Source organism: Bombina bombina, chromosome 3 (genome assembly GCF_027579735.1).
Source record: "Bombina bombina isolate aBomBom1 chromosome 3, aBomBom1.pri, whole genome shotgun sequence".
NCBI lineage: Eukaryota > Metazoa > Chordata > Amphibia > Anura > Bombinatoridae > Bombina > Bombina bombina.
Genome location: NC_069501.1, coordinates 1,210,179,983 through 1,210,199,388, shown reverse-complemented (window position 1 = coordinate 1,210,199,388; position 19,406 = coordinate 1,210,179,983). Strand labels below are relative to the sequence as shown.

The 19,406-nt window shown below is 32.4% G+C and overlaps 2 protein-coding genes across 2 annotated transcripts in view; one reads left to right on the top strand and one right to left on the bottom strand.

The window, feature by feature from the left end:
* Positions 1 to 19,406, bottom strand: part of PRCP (prolylcarboxypeptidase) — an 83,094-nt gene that overhangs the window by 31,498 nt on the left and 32,190 nt on the right. The window contains exons 4-5 of the mRNA XM_053708670.1: positions 18,614 to 18,795; positions 15,513 to 15,670 (exon numbers count right to left, since the gene is read on the bottom strand). Of these exons, the coding sequence (XP_053564645.1) occupies positions 15,513 to 15,670; positions 18,614 to 18,795 (340 nt within the window). The remainder of the gene's footprint in view (positions 1 to 15,512; positions 15,671 to 18,613; positions 18,796 to 19,406) is intronic.
* Positions 13,095 to 19,406, top strand: part of DDIAS (DNA damage induced apoptosis suppressor) — an 87,024-nt gene continuing 80,712 nt past the window's right edge. The window contains exon 1 of the mRNA XM_053708668.1: positions 13,095 to 13,193. The gene's annotated coding sequence lies outside the window, so the exon portion shown is untranslated. The remainder of the gene's footprint in view (positions 13,194 to 19,406) is intronic.

Below are 19,406 nucleotides of genomic sequence, written 5' to 3'. Positions count from 1 at the left end.
TATATGACAGTATACAGAAATATTATAACAAGTATATGACATTATACAGAAATATTATAACATGTATATGACAGTATACAGAAATATTATAACATGTATATGACAGTATACAGAAATATTATAACAAGTATACAGAAATATTATAACATGTATATGACAGTATACAGAAATATTATAACAAGTATACAGAAATATTATAACAAGTATATGACAGTATACAGAAATATTATAACAAGTATATGACATTATACAGAAATATTATAACATGTATATGACAGTATACAGAAATATTATAACATGTATATGACATTATACAGAAATATTATAACAAGTATATGACATTAGAGAGAAATATTATAACAAGTCCCCCTCACCCATTCCCTTCTCACTATCACTTGCCCCCCCTTCCTCCCCCTTTTTTTTTTTTCTTCACCTCCCTCCCGCACCACTTTTGGCACATGTCGATAAAGTAATATATGGATAAGTTTTTATCACATAGCGTGCACGCAATGCCAGCCAAGACAAAAGACAGTCGGAAACCTAGGAGTAGCCTAGAACCCAATTTTGAACCAAGACCAGACACAAGTAGCTTAAACATAAACAAAACAGACATCGAGGAAATATCCAAACAGGTAGCCCAATTGCTACTCCCACAGTTTGAATCTATTAAACTGGAGATTTCCACGTTGTCTTTTGAAATGAAAAATTTCACTACAAGATTAGCAGACGCAGAAACCAGAATATCAGATGTGGAAGATTCCACATATAAACTAGAACAAATCAGTCAACAGCACAACACTCAAATTAAGGAGCTAAGTGAGAAACTGGAAGACCTTGAGGATAGATCACGCAGGAATAATTTAAAAATAATTGGTTTGCCAGAAAGCCCCATGTATCAGGATCTTATTCATTTTGCAGCAATAAAATTACCACAACTCTTGGGACTTAACCAACAAACACAGCCAATACAGGTAGAGAGAGCCCATCGGATGGGAAGTCTTAGACAACTTGAGCCAGGTAGCATACAGAAGCGCCCCATCATGGTGAAATATCTAAACTTCTATGATAAAACCAACATATTAAGGGCCTACAGAAAAATGCAAAACATAGAAATAGACCAGAATAGAATTTTACTATTTCAGGACTACTCACTGCAGACATCTAACAAACGGAGGGCAATGGCCCCATACTGCACTACATTAATAAACCAAGGCCTCTCGGCCAGGCTAATTTACCCCACTAAAATTAAGCTTTTAAATAACAATGAAACAATTATGCTAAACACTCCGATAGAGGCCAAGGCCTACTTAGATCAGCATAGGCCGGATATCAGTTAAAAGGCTGGGGAGTAGAGGCAGGAGTGAATCATGCAAATCACAAATAGGCTTACATATTTGGACCATCGTATGATAAAGGGGAACAAGAAATCAAGATTCCCACACATGTTTTCTCCTCATAAGCAAGCTTACATAGCTAGATATGATGAGGGAGCGAGACTAGGAGGAAGGGGGGGTTTCTTTTCTCTTTCTCCCCTTCCTTTTCCCCCCCCCTTTTTTTTTTTTTTTTTTTTTTTTTTTCTCTCCCCTTTTCTCTCCCCTTCTTTCACGAGGCCTATAGATAATGACACAAATAGACTAAAATGACCTTAAAGGTCATGTCATGGAACGTGGGCGGTATCACAAACCCAATCAAACGTAAAAGAATTTTAACACACATAAATAAACACAGAGCTGATATTAATTTACTACAAGAAACACATTTATCCGAACAAGAACACAAAAAATTAAAAGTCAACTGGGTCCAGGAGATCATATCTACTCCATGTGCATCACGAAAACGTGGAGTAGCTATACTCATCCGGAAAAATCTGGATTATGAAATTATTTCTCAGGAGTTAGACCCTGGGAAGCGATATATTATTATGAGAATAAAAATCGCTTCAATCGTTTATACGATATGCAATGTATACGGCCCCAATAACTATGATGAGTTGTTCTGGGTAAAATTGAAGGCTAAATTGTTCTATTACATGGACACTATCATGATAGTTGCAGGGGACTTCAACCTTGCAGCAACCAATATAGACCGTCTGAACACTAACAACACAAAACCAATTAGAACTCCTCAAAAAATATCTAGAATATTACGAACTTTTTGCAATACACTCCAATTACAAGATATCTGGCGTCACAAGAACCCTAATATAAGAGCTTACACATGTGAAGCTAAACATCATAAAACATTCTCACGAATTGATTTTTTTCTGGGTTCAGTCAGGGTGCTCGGGAATTGCATGAATGCGCAGATAGGCGACATTATCATTTCTGACCACGCCCCCATATTTTTAGAAATTAAGCACAGCAACACCTCCTTTGAACCCGCAGGTGGATATACCTTTCCCCGCTATCTATCCAGCAACAAGGAGTTTCAAAAACACATTCAAGCGGTGTGGCGAGAATATAAATTACAGAACAGTTCATATAACCACAAATCGGAAACTTACTGGGAAACAGCTAAAGCAGTAATCAGGGGTGAGATTAAAAAATATACATGCAGGATCAGGGCCAAAACACGCTTAAGAGAGAGAGAGCTATCAAATCATCTTAGAAACACCTACAATTTGTACATTACCGACCCTAACCAATCACATTGGCAGAAATATTGTAAAGCCAAATTAGAATGGGATACAACATCACTTAAGAAAGCTATGACACAAGAAAACCAACAAAGGGCTAAGTTTTACAGATTCGGTAGTAAAGTTGGGAAACTACTGGCAAATTGTGTCAAGATACACCAAGCACATAAACCTATAAAAGCCATTAAGATTGGGGAGAAAAGATTAACTGAGTCAGAGGATATTAAGACCGGATTCCATGAATTTTTTAAGAGATTATACTCCGACCCATATATAGATATTCAGAACAAAGAGAAGTTCTGGGGAAATATCCAGGTCCCAGTTCTACCCCGACAAGTTGCAGAAAAGCTTAATCAAATCATAACTAACACCGAAGTAACACAAGCTATAGACAGACTTAGACTGGGGAAAGCTGCCGGCCCTGATTTACTCCCGGCCGAAATGTATAAAATACTGAAAGATGAGGTCGCAACAGCACTAACGAATCTGTTCAATGATTATCTAGGCAAGGGCAAGACACCTTCTAAATATTTTACTGCATCAAAAATCATACTAATCCCAAAAAAGGGAAAAGACCCAGAAATAGCTGATTCATACCGCCCCATATCACTCCTAAATGTCGATTATAAAATTTTCACTGCAATTCTGGCACATAGATTAAAACCCATTCTTGAAGCCCTAATACATGTGGACCAGGTCGGCTTCATGGCACAGCGGAATTCAATGGCCAGTATTAGGAAAATTTTTTTGCTAATTGACTTCCTACATGCAAATAAAACCCACCAACAGGCCGACCCAGCTATCCTCTCTCTCGATGCCCGAAAAGCATTTGATTTTATTACCTGGGACCACTTATTCTATGCCATGAAACAGTTTGGATTTATAGGGAATTTCCCCACTTGTATTAGGGCATTATATTCAAATGCATCATCAATGTTATTGGTAAACGGCTCACTCACAGATTCTTTTGATATCAAGACAGGTACCCGTCAAGGGTGTCCAATTTCACCACTATTATTCAATTTGGCACTAGAACCTCTAGCATTAATGCTAAAAACTCAACTAGAAGGGCTTAACATAGGCGATAAAGCTTTCAAAATCCTGCTTTACGCAGACGACGTATTAATTTTTCTCAAAGATCCCCAAGCCGAGATTCCCCATATATTAAAGATTATCGAAGTATTTGGTTCGTTCTCAGGCTACAAAATTAATATTAACAAGTCTGACCTACTTTGGCTAAATCCAAACCCGCAAATAAATTATACGCCTCCATTTAATGTTGCAGAACACTACATTACATATCTTGGTATTAAAATTAGTAGAAATCCATTAGAATGGTATGAACAAAACTTCGCACCACTTCTAAACAAAATTGAAGCAGATCTGTTGAACTGGACGAAAATTCCCCTCTCACTAACGGCTAAAATTAACCTAATCAAGATGACCATATTACTCAAACTACTATATACCATGCAGAATACACCCCTTATATTAGCAAAAAAAGATATCAAGCTTCTGGACAAACGAATTAGGACCTTTTTATGGGGCATGGGTAAGAACAGGGTCGCACTCGACAAATTGGCTCATCTTAGACAATATGGTGGACTATCATTCCCCATATTCGCACTCTATAATAATATCTGTTTGGCTAAGGTCGCCATGGACTGGATCACGGAAAGATCTTATATTGCTTCACTTGAAGTTGAACAAAAACTAATCTCCCCTTATTCATTAATTGCGCTATTACACTGTCCTATTAAAGCACTCCCAGCTAAGCTCAAGACTAAATGTACCATAGTAAATGTCATCAAAGCATGGCAATACATTCGTTTATGCATGAACGACAACCCCCAAATCTCTGAGCTAGTACCTATTGCCAAGAATCCATGCTTTAGTCCTGGATTAAGTAATAGAGTATTTAAAAGATGGGCAACACAAGGTCTCACTCACTTAATTCATCTTCGTGATACTGAGACCACGAACATACACACTTTTATCTTTCTTAAAGCCAAGTTCCAACTTCTGAATAGAGATTTTTATGCGTACTTGCAAGTGCGACATTGGTATAATGAACTAGTTCAAAATCAAACGGGTCACTGGCTCCATCCTGGCATAAGAATGGGCCTTTCCTTATACAAAGCAGGAAAGCACTCTATCAGTTACTGGTACAGAATGATATTAGTACAGAAAGGTGAAGCCAATCTGGTAAGAATCCAGGCTAAATGGCTAAGTGATATTCCCACAATAGATATCGAACAGCTGAAACACAGTACAATAGTGGCGGAGCATGCTACTCTATCGGCGTCATGGCGCGAATCACAATTTAAAATTTTAAATCGCTTTTACATAACTCCCGCAGATATAAATAAATGGTATGGTCAAACGTCAAAGTTATGCCCAAGATGTAGATCCGTGATGGCCGATCTGGTCCACATGTTTTGGTCATGCCCAAAAATCTTGCAATTTTGGAAACGGATACAGTTTTGGTTGAATCAACTATTTCACGCACAAATTACCTTATCACAAGCCAATATATTCTTCCTTCTAACAAACACCACTCACGAGATGCGCAATAATAATTTTATCAATACTGTAATATTGGGCGCCAGATATCTTATATTAAAAAACTGGCAAGCAATGCGTCCACCCACACTTAACAATCTTACACATCTACTCCATTCCCAATATATAATAGAACAGACGGACAATTTTAACAATGGACCCCAGCAACAACTCAGCTTTGAAAAAAAATGGTTAGTTTTTATTCAAAAATACAGGCATAATATATAAAAACTAACCAGTAGCGATCTCCCTTCCCTCCCCTTCCCCCCCCTTTTTTTTTTTTTTTTTTTTTTTCTTTTTTTTTTTTTTTTTTTTCTCTTCCCCCTTTTTTTTCTTTTCTCCTCCTTTGTTTCTCTCCTTTTTTCTTTCTTAACTCAGCAAGACTCTCATAATATTAAGTTAGGTCATGTGTTAACTGATAACTGGAGGGCATATAACTACATAAAATGTTAATTAAACCTGGTAAAATATAACAGGAGTCACCCCAGCACACACGGAGGGCATAAAAGATGTTGTATAGGTATAGAAATGTTATATATCATACAAATTAAGCTTTGTTATAATATCACATAAAATAAGTGCTGGAACTTTTGTATACCGATGTGTTCTGCAATATTTGATGTATGAATCTGTTAATTTTTTTTTTTTGTTGGTGATGAGAACACTCTGTAATAATTGGTAACAGACTGTTATGTTTCTTTGTATGCCCTTCAATAAAAAATAAATACCAAAAAAAAGAAATATTATAACAAGTATATGACATTATACAGAAATATTATAACAAGTATATGACAGTATAGAGAAATATTATAACAAGTATATGACATTAGAGAGAAATATTATAACAAGTATATGACAGTATACAGAAATATTATAACAAGTATATGACAGTATACAGAAATATTATAACATGTATATGACATTAGAGAGAAATATTATAACAAGTATATGACCTTATAGAGAAATATTATAACAAGTATATGACATTATAGAGAAATATTATAACAAGTATATGACAGTATAGAGAAATATTATAACAAGTATATGACAGTATAGAGAAATATTATAACAAGTATATGACATTATACAGAAATATTATAACAAGTATATGACAGTATAGAGAAATATTATAACAAGTATATGACATTATACAGAAATATTATAACAAGTATATGACAGTATAGAGAAATATTATAACATGTATATGACATTATACAGAAATATTATAACAAGTATATGACATTAGAGAGAAATATTATAACAAGTATATGACAGTATAGAGAAATATTATAACAAGTATATGACATTATAGAGAATTATAACAAGTATATGACAGTATACAGAAATATTATAACAAGTATATGACATTATACAGAAATATTATAACATGTATATGACAGTATACAGAAATATTATAACAAGTATACAGAAATATTATAACATGTATATGACAGTATACAGAAATATTATAACAAGTATACAGAAATATTATAACATGTATATGACAGTATACAGAAATATTATAACAAGTATACAGAAATATTATAACAAGTATATGACAGTATACAGAAATATTATAACAAGTATATGACATTATACAGAAATATTATAACATGTATATGACATTATACAGAAATATTATAACATGTATATGACATTATACAGAAATATTATAACAAGTATATGACATTAGAGAGAAATATTATAACAAGTATATGACATTATACAGAAATATTATAACAAGTATATGACATTAGAGAGAAATATTATAACAAGTATATGACAGTATACAGAAATATTATAACAAGTATATGACAGTATACAGAAATATTATAACATGTATATGACATTAGAGAGAAATATTATAACAAGTATATGACCTTATAGAGAAATATTATAACAAGTATATGACATTATAGAGAAATATTATAACAAGTATATGACAGTATAGAGAAATATTATAACAAGTATATGACATTATAGAGAAATATTATAACAAGTATATGACAGTATAGAGAAATATTATAACAAGTATATGACATTATACAGAAATATTATAACAAGTATATGACAGTATAGAGAAATATTATAACAAGTATATGACATTATACAGAAATATTATAACAAGTATATGACAGTATAGAGAAATATTATAACATGTATATGACATTATACAGAAATATTATAACAAGTATATGACAGTATAGAGAAATATTATAACAAGTATATGACATTATAGAGAATTATAACAAGTATATGACATTATACAGAAATATTATAACAAGTATATGACATTATACAGAAATATTATAACATGTATATGACAGTATACAGAAATATTATAACAAGTATATGACAGTATAGAGAAATATTATAACAAGTATATGACAGTAGAGAAATATTATAACATGTATATGACAGTATACAGAAATATTATAACAAGTATATGACCTTATAGAGAAATATTATAACAAGTATATGACAGTATACAGAAATATTATAACATGTATATGACAGTATACAGAAATAGTATAACAAGTATATGACAGTATAGAGAAATATTATAACATGTATATGACATAATATTTCTGTATAATGTCATATACTTGTTATAATATTTCTGTATAATGTCATATACTTGTTATAATATTTCTGTATAATGTCATATACTTGTTATAATTCTCTATAATAACAAGTATATGACATTATACAGAAATATTATAACATGTATATGACATTATAGAGAAATATTATAACAAGTATATGACAGTATACAGAAATATTATAACAAGTATATGACAGTATACAGAAATATTATAACATGTATATGACATTATAGAGAATTATAACAAGTATATGACATTATACAGAAATATTATAACAAGTATATGACAGTATACAGAAATATTATAACATGTATATGACATTATAGAGAATTATAACAAGTATATGACATTATACAGAAATATTATAACAAGTATATGATATTATACAGAAATATTATAACAAGTATATGACAGTATACAGAAATATTATAACAAGTATATGACATTATACAGAAATATTATAACAAGTATATGACAGTATACAGAAATATTATAACAAGTATATGACATTATACAGAAATATTATAACAAGTATATGACAGTATACAGAAATATTATAACAAGTATATGATATTATACAGAAATATTATAACAAGTATATGACAGTAGAGAGAAATATTATAACAAGTATATGACAGTATAGAGAATTATAACAAGTATATGACAGTATAGAGAAATATTATAACATGTATATGACATTATACAGAAATATTATAACATGTATATGACATTATACAGAAATATTATAACAAGTATATGACAGTATAGAGAAATATTATAACAAGTATATGACAGTATAGAGAAATATTATAACAAGTATATGGCATTATAGAGAAATATTATAACAAGTATATGACAGTATACAGAAATATTATAACAAGTATATGGCATTATAGAGAAATATTATAACAAGTATATGGCATTATAGAGAAATATTATAACAAGTATATGACAGTATACAGAAATATTATAACAAGTATATGGCATTATAGAGAATTATAACAAGTATATGACATTATACAGAAATATTATAACAAGTATATGACAGTATACAGAAATATTATAACATGTATATGACATTATAGAGAATTATAACAAGTATATGACATTATACAGAAATATTATAACAAGTATATGACATTATACAGAAATATTATAACATGTATATGATATTATACAGAAATATTATAACAAGTATATGACAGTAGAGAGAAATATTATAACAAGTATATGACAGTATACAGAAATATTATAACAAGTATATGACATTATACAGAAATATTATAACAAGTATATGATATTATACAGAAATATTATAACAAGTATATGACAGTATAGAGAAATATTATAACAAGTATATGACAGTATAGAGAAATATTATAACATGTATATGACATTATACAGAAATATTATAACAAGTATATGATATTATACAGAAATATTATAACAAGTATATGACAGTAGAGAGAAATATTATAACAAGTATATGACATTATACAGAAATATTATAACAAGTATATGACAGTATACAGAAATATTATAACAAGTATATGACAGTAGAGAGAAATATTATAACAAGTATATGACAGTATAGAGAAATATTATAACAAGTATATGGCATTATAGAGAAATATAATAAGTATATGACAGTATACAGAAATATTATAACAAGTATATGACAGTATACAGAAATATTATAACAAGTATATGACAGTATAGAGAAATATTATAACAAGTATATGACAGTATACAGAAATATTATAACAAGTATATGACATTATACAGAAATATTATAACAAGTATATGACAGTATACAGAAATATTATAACAAGTATATGGCATTATAGAGAAATATTATAACAAGTATATGACAGTATACAGAAATATTATAACAAGTATATGGCATTATAGAGAAATATTATAACAAGTATATGGCATTATACAGAAATATTATAACAAGTATATGACAGTATAGAGAAATATTATAACAAGTATATGACAGTATACAGAAATATTATAACAAGTATATGGCATTATACAGAAATATTATAACAAGTATATGACAGTATACAGAAATATTATAACAAGTATATGACAGTATACAGAAATATTATAACAAGTATATGGCATTATAGAGAAATATTATAACAAGTATATGGCATTATACAGAAATATTATAACAAGTATATGACAGTATAGAGAAATATTATAACAAGTATATGACATTATACAGAAATATTATAACAAGTATATGACAGTATACAGAAATATTATAACAAGTATATGACAGTAGAGAGAAATATAACAAGTATATGATATTATAGAGAATTAAAACAAGTATATGACAGTATACAGAAATATTATAACAAGTATACGACAGTATACAGAAATATTATAACATGTATATGACATTATACAGAAATATTATAACATGTATATGACATTATACAGAAATATTATAACATGTATATGACAGTATACAGAAATATTATAACATGTATATGACAGTATAGAGAAATATTATAACAAGTATATGACATTATACAGAAATATTATAACAAGTATATGACAGTATACAGAAATATTATAACAAGTATATGACAGTAGAGAGAAATATAACAAGTATATGATATTATAGAGAATTAAAACAAGTATATGACAGTATACAGAAATATTATAACAAGTATACGACAGTATACAGAAATATTATAACATGTATATGACAGTATACAGAAATATTATAACATGTATATGACATTATACAGAAATATTATAACATGTATATGACATTATACAGAAATATTATAACATGTATATGACAGTATAGAGAAATATTATAACAAGTATATGACAGTATAGAGAAATATTATAACATGTATATGACATTATACAGAAATATTATAACAAGTATATGACAGTATACAGAAATATTATAACAAGTATATGACAGTATAGAGAAATATTATAACAAGTATATGACAGTATACAGAAATATTATAACAAGTATATGACAGTATAGAGAAATATTATAACAAGTATATGACAGTATAGAGAAATATTATAACAAGTATATGACAGTATACAGAAATATTATAACAAGTATATGACAGTATAGAGAAATATTATAAAATGTATATGACATTATACAGAAATATTATAACAAGTATATGACAGTATAGAGAAATATTATAACATGTATATGACAGTAGAGAGAAATATTATAACATGTATATGACAGTATACAGAAATATTATAACAAGTATATGACATTATACAGAAATATTATAACAAGTATATGACAGTATAGAGAAATATTATAACATGTATATGACATTATACAGAAATATTATAACAAGTATATGACAGTATAGAGAAATATTATAACATGTATATGACATTATACAGAAATATTATAACAAGTATATGATATTATAGAGAATTAAAACAAGTATATGACAGTATACAGAAATATTATAACAAGTATACAACAGTATACATAAATATTATAACAAGTATATGGCATTATAGAGAAATATTATAACAAGTATAAGACAGTATTATTCCAAATGTTCTCTTGTGGGTTTTACATTGCACAGTATACAGATTAAAATACTTTTCCATATTTAAACAATCGAAATACTTTAAAGAATGGAAACGGGACATTATACACTAGATTTTTCTTTGCATAAATGTTTTGTAGATGATCCATTTATATAGCTTTTTTTTTTTAAGTATAGTTTTGCTTATTTTTAAATAACATTGTACGGATTTTCAGACTCATAACCAAGCCCCAAAGTTTTAGGAGAATACCATCAGATAGCTACTCAAGATTGCTCCTGTTTGTGTAGAGTCTTTATTTGCAGAGGAAGGGGGGGGAGTGTGCCATTTCCCACTTGCAGTGGGTGTTCCAGCTAATCTTTTTAACAGAGCTAAACTGGGAGCTTCTAAGTAAGTTGTAAACCGTTTTATAATGGATTTTTAGATTAGCATCTGTGCATACTATTTTTTATAGTAGTGTATATTACATGCAGTTAAATTAAAATTGGTGTATACTGCCCCTTTAATCTATTAGGCACGGGACAATTTTTTCAGAATTACTATATATAGTAATTAAAAAAAAAAAATTAACCACACAGATCACATCTGGAATTGTGTACCAAAGGCAATATTGTAGCTGACATTTACAATCCTCACTACTATTAAAGGGACAGTCAACCCAAAAATTACTTTAACTTATTTAGATTAGTTAACTAACTATATTTACAGTAAACTGTAGCCAAATTTCCATCTAAATAAACTTTGGCAGAAAATAAACTTACTAGATCTCATCTGGCAGTTTGGAAATGGCCGCCTGACCCCTCCTTCTCTGACGTCTCCCAAAAGCTTGCACTAGTACAGGATCCTTTCCTCGCCCGGTGCTACAGATGTGAAAGGCTGCACAGTAGTGATGATTACATACACAAGCACTGATGCACCTTATTTCAGCTAATACAAGGATGTCTGGCTATACAGCCCCCACTGATGTACGCTATAGGATACTATACTAGAGATATCAGACAAAAACTATAGCTACAAACCAGTCTGCAGAGATTAAAAAAATATGGGGGCTGTATAGCCAGACATCCTTGTATTAGCTGAAATAAGGTGCATCAGTGCTTGTGTATGTAATCCTCACTACTGTGCAGCCTTTCACATCTGTAGCACCGGGCACCGTTTAAACTTCCCTCACAGTCACACACCAGGCCCCGCCCGACACTGCTCATAGACACTTGGACACTGGGTATGTGTGTCGGTATAACGCTGCAGGCGGGGAGGGGGAATCTTCTTACTGCCATTACGCTATAGGATACATAAAAGGTGTAGACAAACCTTTCAGACCTGAAAAAATATAAAAAAATTAACTCCTATTTCTACGCCGGGCTGCAATCAAGCTGTGCTCTACGGTGATTTTGAAGAAGAGACTGTTCCTGGGCAGAAGTGGTTAGATCAATAACGTAATATTCTGGTTACAAGATTCCCTGATTATAACAGAAACTTCACATAACATTATTTTAAGCTGAGAATAAACCCTGCAGCTCAGCGTAATTTTTTTTTTATACAGGATATGGCATTTTGTGTAACAAGGAACGTTATGAAGCCTCTGCTTAGTAAGCAAATTGTATTTCTTTCTGTAGAATCAAATAGGTGAAACCATCATATCATTTCTCTCTACTCTCAGACCATCATATCGCTGCCTGCCCGGCACGAACAGCTGTTAGCTGAAATTGCAGGAGCGCACAGGGACGAGACTACTAGACTCGAGAAAAGGATCCTGTACTAGTGCAAGCTTTTGGGAGACGTCAGAGAAGGAGGGGTCAGGCGGCCATTTCCAAACTGCCAGATGAGATCTAGTAAGTTTATTTTCTGCCAAAGTTTATTTAGATGGAAATTTGGCTACAGTTTACTGTAAAGATAGTTAGTTAACTAATCTAAATAAGTTAAAGTAATTTTTGGGTTGACTGTCCCTTTAATGTTAAAACCAGCAAACATATAAAGGGTCTGCACTCACTGCAGGCAAGTGAGTGTGTGTGTATATGTATGTATGTATGTATGTATATATATATATATATATATATTATTATTATTCTTTATTTATTAAGCGCCAACATATTCCGCAGCGCTGTCCATGGATACAATTCATTTAAATAAAACAATACAAGACTTGTAAGATACAGGACAAAATTTACAAACACATACAGGAGGGATTGAGGGCCCTATTCCCGTGGGAACTTACAATCTAGAAGATATATATAAATGTGTATATATATATATATATATATATATATATATATATATATATATATATATATATATATATATATATATATATATATATATATATTAGGCAAGTTGTATTTTTGAGGATTAATTTTATTATTGAACAACAACCATGTTCTCAATGAACCCAAAAAACTCATTAATATCAAAGCTGAATAGTTTTGGAAGTAGTTTTTAGTTTGTTTTTAGTTATAGCTATTTTAGGGGGATATCTGTGTGTGCAGGTGACTATTACTGTGCATAATTATTAGGCAACTTAACAAAAAACAAATATATACCCATTTCAATTATTTATTTTTACCAGTGAAACCAATATAACATCTCAACATTCACAAATATACATTTCTGACATTCAAAAACAAAACAAAAACAAATCAGTGACCAATATAGCCACCTTTCTTTGCAAGGACACTCAAAAGCCTGCCATCCATGGATTCTGTCAGTGTTTTGATCTGTTCACCATCAACATTGCGTGCAGCAGCAACCACAGCCTCCCAGACACTGTTCAGAGAGGTGTACTGTTTTCCCTCCTTGTAAATCTCACATTTAATGATGGACCACAGGTTCTCAATGGGGTTCAGATCAGGTGAACAAGGAGGCCATGTCATTAGATTTTCTTCTTTTATACCCTTTCTTGACAGCCACGCTGTGGAGTACTTGGACGCGTGTGATGGAGCATTGTCCTGCATGAAAATCATGTTTTTCTTGAAGGATGCAGACTTCTTCCTGTACCACTGCTTGAAGAAGGTGTCTTCCAGAAACTGGCAGTAGGACTGGGAGTTGAGCTTGACTCCATCCTCAACCCGAAAAGGCCCCACAAGCTCATCTTTGATAATACCAGCCCAAACCAGTACTCCACCTCCACCTTGCTGGCGTCTGAGTCGGACTGGAGCTCTCTGCCCTTTACCAATCCAGCCACGGGCCCATCCATCTGGCCCATCAAGACTCACTCTCATTTCATCAGTCTATAAAACCTTAGAAAAATCAGTCTTGAGATATTTCTTGGCCCAGTCTTGACGTTTCAGCTTGTGTGTCTTGTTCAGTGGTGGTCGTCTTTCATCCTTTCTTACCTTGGCCATGTCTCTGAGTATTGCACACCTTGTGCTTTTGGGCACTCCAGTGATGTTGCAGCTCTGAAATATGGCCAAACTGGTGGCAAGTGGCATCTTGGCAGCTGCACGCTTGACTTTTCTCAGTTCATGGGCAGTTATTTTGCGCCTTGGTTTTTCCACACGCTTCTTGCGACCCTGTTGACTATTTTGAATGAAACGCTTGATTGTTCGATGATCACGCTTCAGAAGCTTTGCAATTTTAAGAGTGCTGCATCCCTCTGCAAGATATCTCACTATTTTTGACTTTTCTGAGCCTGTCAAGTCCTTCTTTCGACCCATTTTGCCAAAGGAAAGGAAGTTGCCTAATAATTATGCACACCTGATATAGGGTGTTGATGTCATTAGACCACACCCCTTCTCATTACAGAGATGCACATCACCTAATATGCTTAATTGGTAGTAGGCTTTCAAGCCTATACAGCTTGGAGTAAGACAACATGCATAAAGAGGATGATGTGGTCAAAATACTAATTTGCCTAATAATTCTGCACTCCCTGTATATATATATATATATATATATATATATATATATATATATATATATATATATATATATATATATATATATATATATATATATATATATATAAATAAATAAAAAAGTTAAGTGATTTAATTATATATATTATTTATTAATTTATATTATACTCTAACTGAATCATGAAAATGTAAAGGTTAAGAGGGTTATAACACATGATTATGTAACTAAGTAACAGATTTAAAACCCATACAATAGGATTCACCCATACAATGATAACTTACCCCAGTATTACAACTTACCAGTTTCTGCCATGCGGTTAATAGCTGCCCAGGAATTTGAGATGCTTTCAGAACATCCAGGTCCACTTTTCTTAAAATCATTTGTTACAATTTCATAGTAGGAATTGCAGGGAACTAAATCCTCAAACAGCCAGATAGGGGCTGAAGCCGCAAGAGCTCTGTGGGGTTAACAAACATGTTAGTTTGGAAAACATATATTTTATATTTTACAATGTTGCATGCGTAGTTTGGCTCTCCATCTCATCTCAAATTGGGATTTGTTTTTCTCTTTCTGTCCAATTAATAACATTACAAATTAAAATCACCTGCATGGCTGACAATGGGCTAGGTTACGGGTGGCATGCTAACTGTAGCGCGCAAACAATATTGAGTGTTTCATGGCCCTTTGCTTGTGATAGAAATAGTGAGCATATTATGAGTTAAAAATAAACTTGCTCACTTGAGCGCAATCAAATTTAACGCGCGACAGAGCTCTGGTTAAAGGGACAGTCTAGTATAAATTAAACTTTCATTATTCAGATAGGACTTTCCATTTTAATCAACTTTCCAATTTACTTTTATCATCAAATTTGCTTTTTTCTCTTGTTATTCTTAGTTGAAAGTAAACCTAGGTAGGCTCATATGATAATTTCTAAGCCTTTGAGGACTGCCTCTTATCACATGCTTTTTAAATCTCTTTTCAACACAAAGAGACAGAAAGTACACGTGGGCCATATAGATAACACTGTGTTCAGGCACAGAGGGTTATTTAAGATTTAGCACAAAACAATGCTAAATTTAAGACAATAGATAATAAGCAGTCACAGTCATGTGATCAGGAGGCTGGAAGAAGGTTCCTAGATACAAGGTAATCACAGAGGTAAAAAGTATATTAATATAACTGTGTTGGTTATGCAAAACTGGGGAATGGGTAATAAAGGGATTATCTCTCTTTTAAAACAATAACAATTCTATGGTAGACTGTCCCTTTAACGGTTACGCAAGACAAAATAGTGCCACAAAAAAAAAAATTATTAAAATTAAATTTAACAGTCACATTCATAATAACACTGTCTCATAAAAATTATTTGGGGGAAAAAAAAAAAGTTATAAGGGCTTAAAGATATGAAGTGTCAGTTGTTACTTCAATGGCACTTTAAATAATTAGAAAATGCAGAATAAGCATATTTACAGGTACATATTTAAATTTTGCAAAAATGAGAACATGCTCATGAACTGACCTGTGCTAATAATATTTACTGCATAAAGTATATGCTCTCGGCATAAAGTTATCAAAATGTAACACAATCTAAATCAGTGGTTCTCAACCCAAGTGACCTCAAGGCCCAGTAAAGTTTAGCCGGACATGTCCAGGAACCAGATATATATATATATATATATACACACACACTGATACATGTCGTTGTCCAGTACCGTCTGCTCCCTGTCCCATGCTGTCCTCCAATTGCACTGCCGCTACATGCCCAGGGCCCACACATATGTGTAATAGCACTCTGAAAGGCCTGCCTGGCATTCCTGATGTGTGGAGTGGTGGGCCTGTCAAGAGTATGTAGTGGGGGCATGTTGGGTCGTGGCCCACCAGCAGGGCTGTCACGGCCCGGCACTGGGCCACGGCCCGGCTGTTGAGAAACCAGGATCTAAATCCAATCTCCCACCACAACAGATTTGGCTTGAGCAGAAACACGCATTTCTACCTAAATTACAACTAAATGTGTTGTCCGGTTCAAAAAAGAATATGGACTTAAACCAACTAAAACTCTATGGGTCTTTAGAAAATTCCACCGTCCTTGCCTACATAATGTGTCTAATACACCACCCCTTGATCAAATATCTTATAATCTGCCAATATTTTATACATTCCATATACCGACATCAAAAATTATAAATTGAATTTTCAGCACAGTTGGTAGTTCTTTACTTGCATTCTCTCCATTATCTTTTTAATGGGCACAACACCCAGACTCATTTTATAGACTACCTGTCTAAAATTTTAGCCAATATTACAAGGGGCAGTCTAGCCAAAATTAAACTTTCATGATTCAGATAGGGCATGCAATATTAAACAACTTTCCAATTTACTTTTTGCATCAAGTTTGCTTTGTTCTCTCAGTATTCTTAGTTGAAAGCTAAACCTAGGTAGGCTCATATGCTAATTACTAAGCCCTTGAAGGCCACCTCTTATCTGAATGTACCATACAGATAACATTCTGCTCACACCTGTTGAGTTACCTAGGAATCAGCACTGATTGGCTAAAATGCAAGTCCATCAAAAGAACTGAAATAAGGGGCAGCCTGCAGAGGCTTAGATACAAGGTAATCACACAGGTAAAATGTATATTAATATAACTGGTGGTTATGCAAAACTGGGGGATAATAAAGGGATTATCTATCTTTTAAAACAATAACAATTCTGGAGTAGACTGTCCTTTTAAGCTAAAATTAGCCAATATTATATATTTTTCAATTTTTGTTGCAAAAAAATAACAATTATATTTAAAAATTAAATTATGCAATTAATTTGTGCTTTGGATAGCTTTAATAACAATTGTAAACTACAGAAAAAGGTAATAATATTTCAAAAGTATTACATTGGCCCCCTCCCGGCTACTTTATTAGGCCAACTGGCCTTCCAATATTTTCTGTTGAGAACACTGTATACCATCTAAATCCACTTACAGAATGAAGTAAAACAATTTTAAATGGCTGAATGCCCTAAGAAATGTTTGTGTTAATAAAATGAATAGAGAACTACTACAAACTGATTGTTTCCCAGTAAAACTAGAACACCACTTGGTACTCCAATGGTGAAAACACTTGGGGCTTTGGATGACCTTCAGGAACATCTCAGGTGACAACTTATTGCAGGTTTAGCAGATGATCTATAGGGAGATTATAGGTTTAAGTGTATTTCAAGGAAAAGTTATCTGCGAACCAGGTAGTTTCCCTTGAACTGAATGAGGTTAGAATGCAAAACAACACTAGTTAAATGTGTCTTTCACAGTAGGATGTCATTAGTCACAGACATCAGTTTTACTGCTGCTATGCCTTGGAAAGCTGTAACACGATAAGAAAAAACAAACTGTGAAGGATAATGCACTTACCCTACCACAACATGCGGGTACTTCATTCGGAACCAGGCAGCAAGCATTCCACCATAAGAGCCGCCAATGGCTATCACTGGGCTGTTTTGGGCTCCATCAATGGTCCCTTTAAGATGCCTTAGTAAGACTGCAAAGTCTGCTAGAGCCTGTTCAGATGTCAGATAATTCAAATGTTTTGGATCCTGAAAAATATGGTGCTGATGTTAAGATTTGATCTGCAGAGACTCAGCAGAAAATGTAAAGTTATTCTACATTATGATTGTTTAATATGCAGCCGATAGAGAGTAGAGATGGACCTGTATCTCTAAAAACTGCCCCATACCAGAGTGACATGTTTCACAGTATATACCACAAAACAAACTCCGTAATGTGAGATTAGTGCTCTGGATACAGATTTCAGGTCACACTCCTCACATGCTAAGCCTACGATTTGCAGTACTATATATTTATTTATTGATTATATGTGACCAGACATTGCCTAAGAGAAGCATGTGGTTGCTATTAACTTTGATAGCAAATTTTGTTGTGAACCTTCACCTCTTACTATGACAAAACACAATCACCCATGTGAATCATTCATGCAGCCGATAGGGAGAGTTGCAAAAATGCAATTGGATCATTTCTGCTATACCTTATATGGGACTTATATGGCACATCAAAAGTATATTCTAAATGCCTCTAAAATATTAAAATGTGTAGCTATGGATTTGTAGATGGGGGTGTGTAAGTCACGGAGATACACTTTACAATATAACAGCCAGTAAAAATAGGCAGATTTCTCTCCATGACAGCA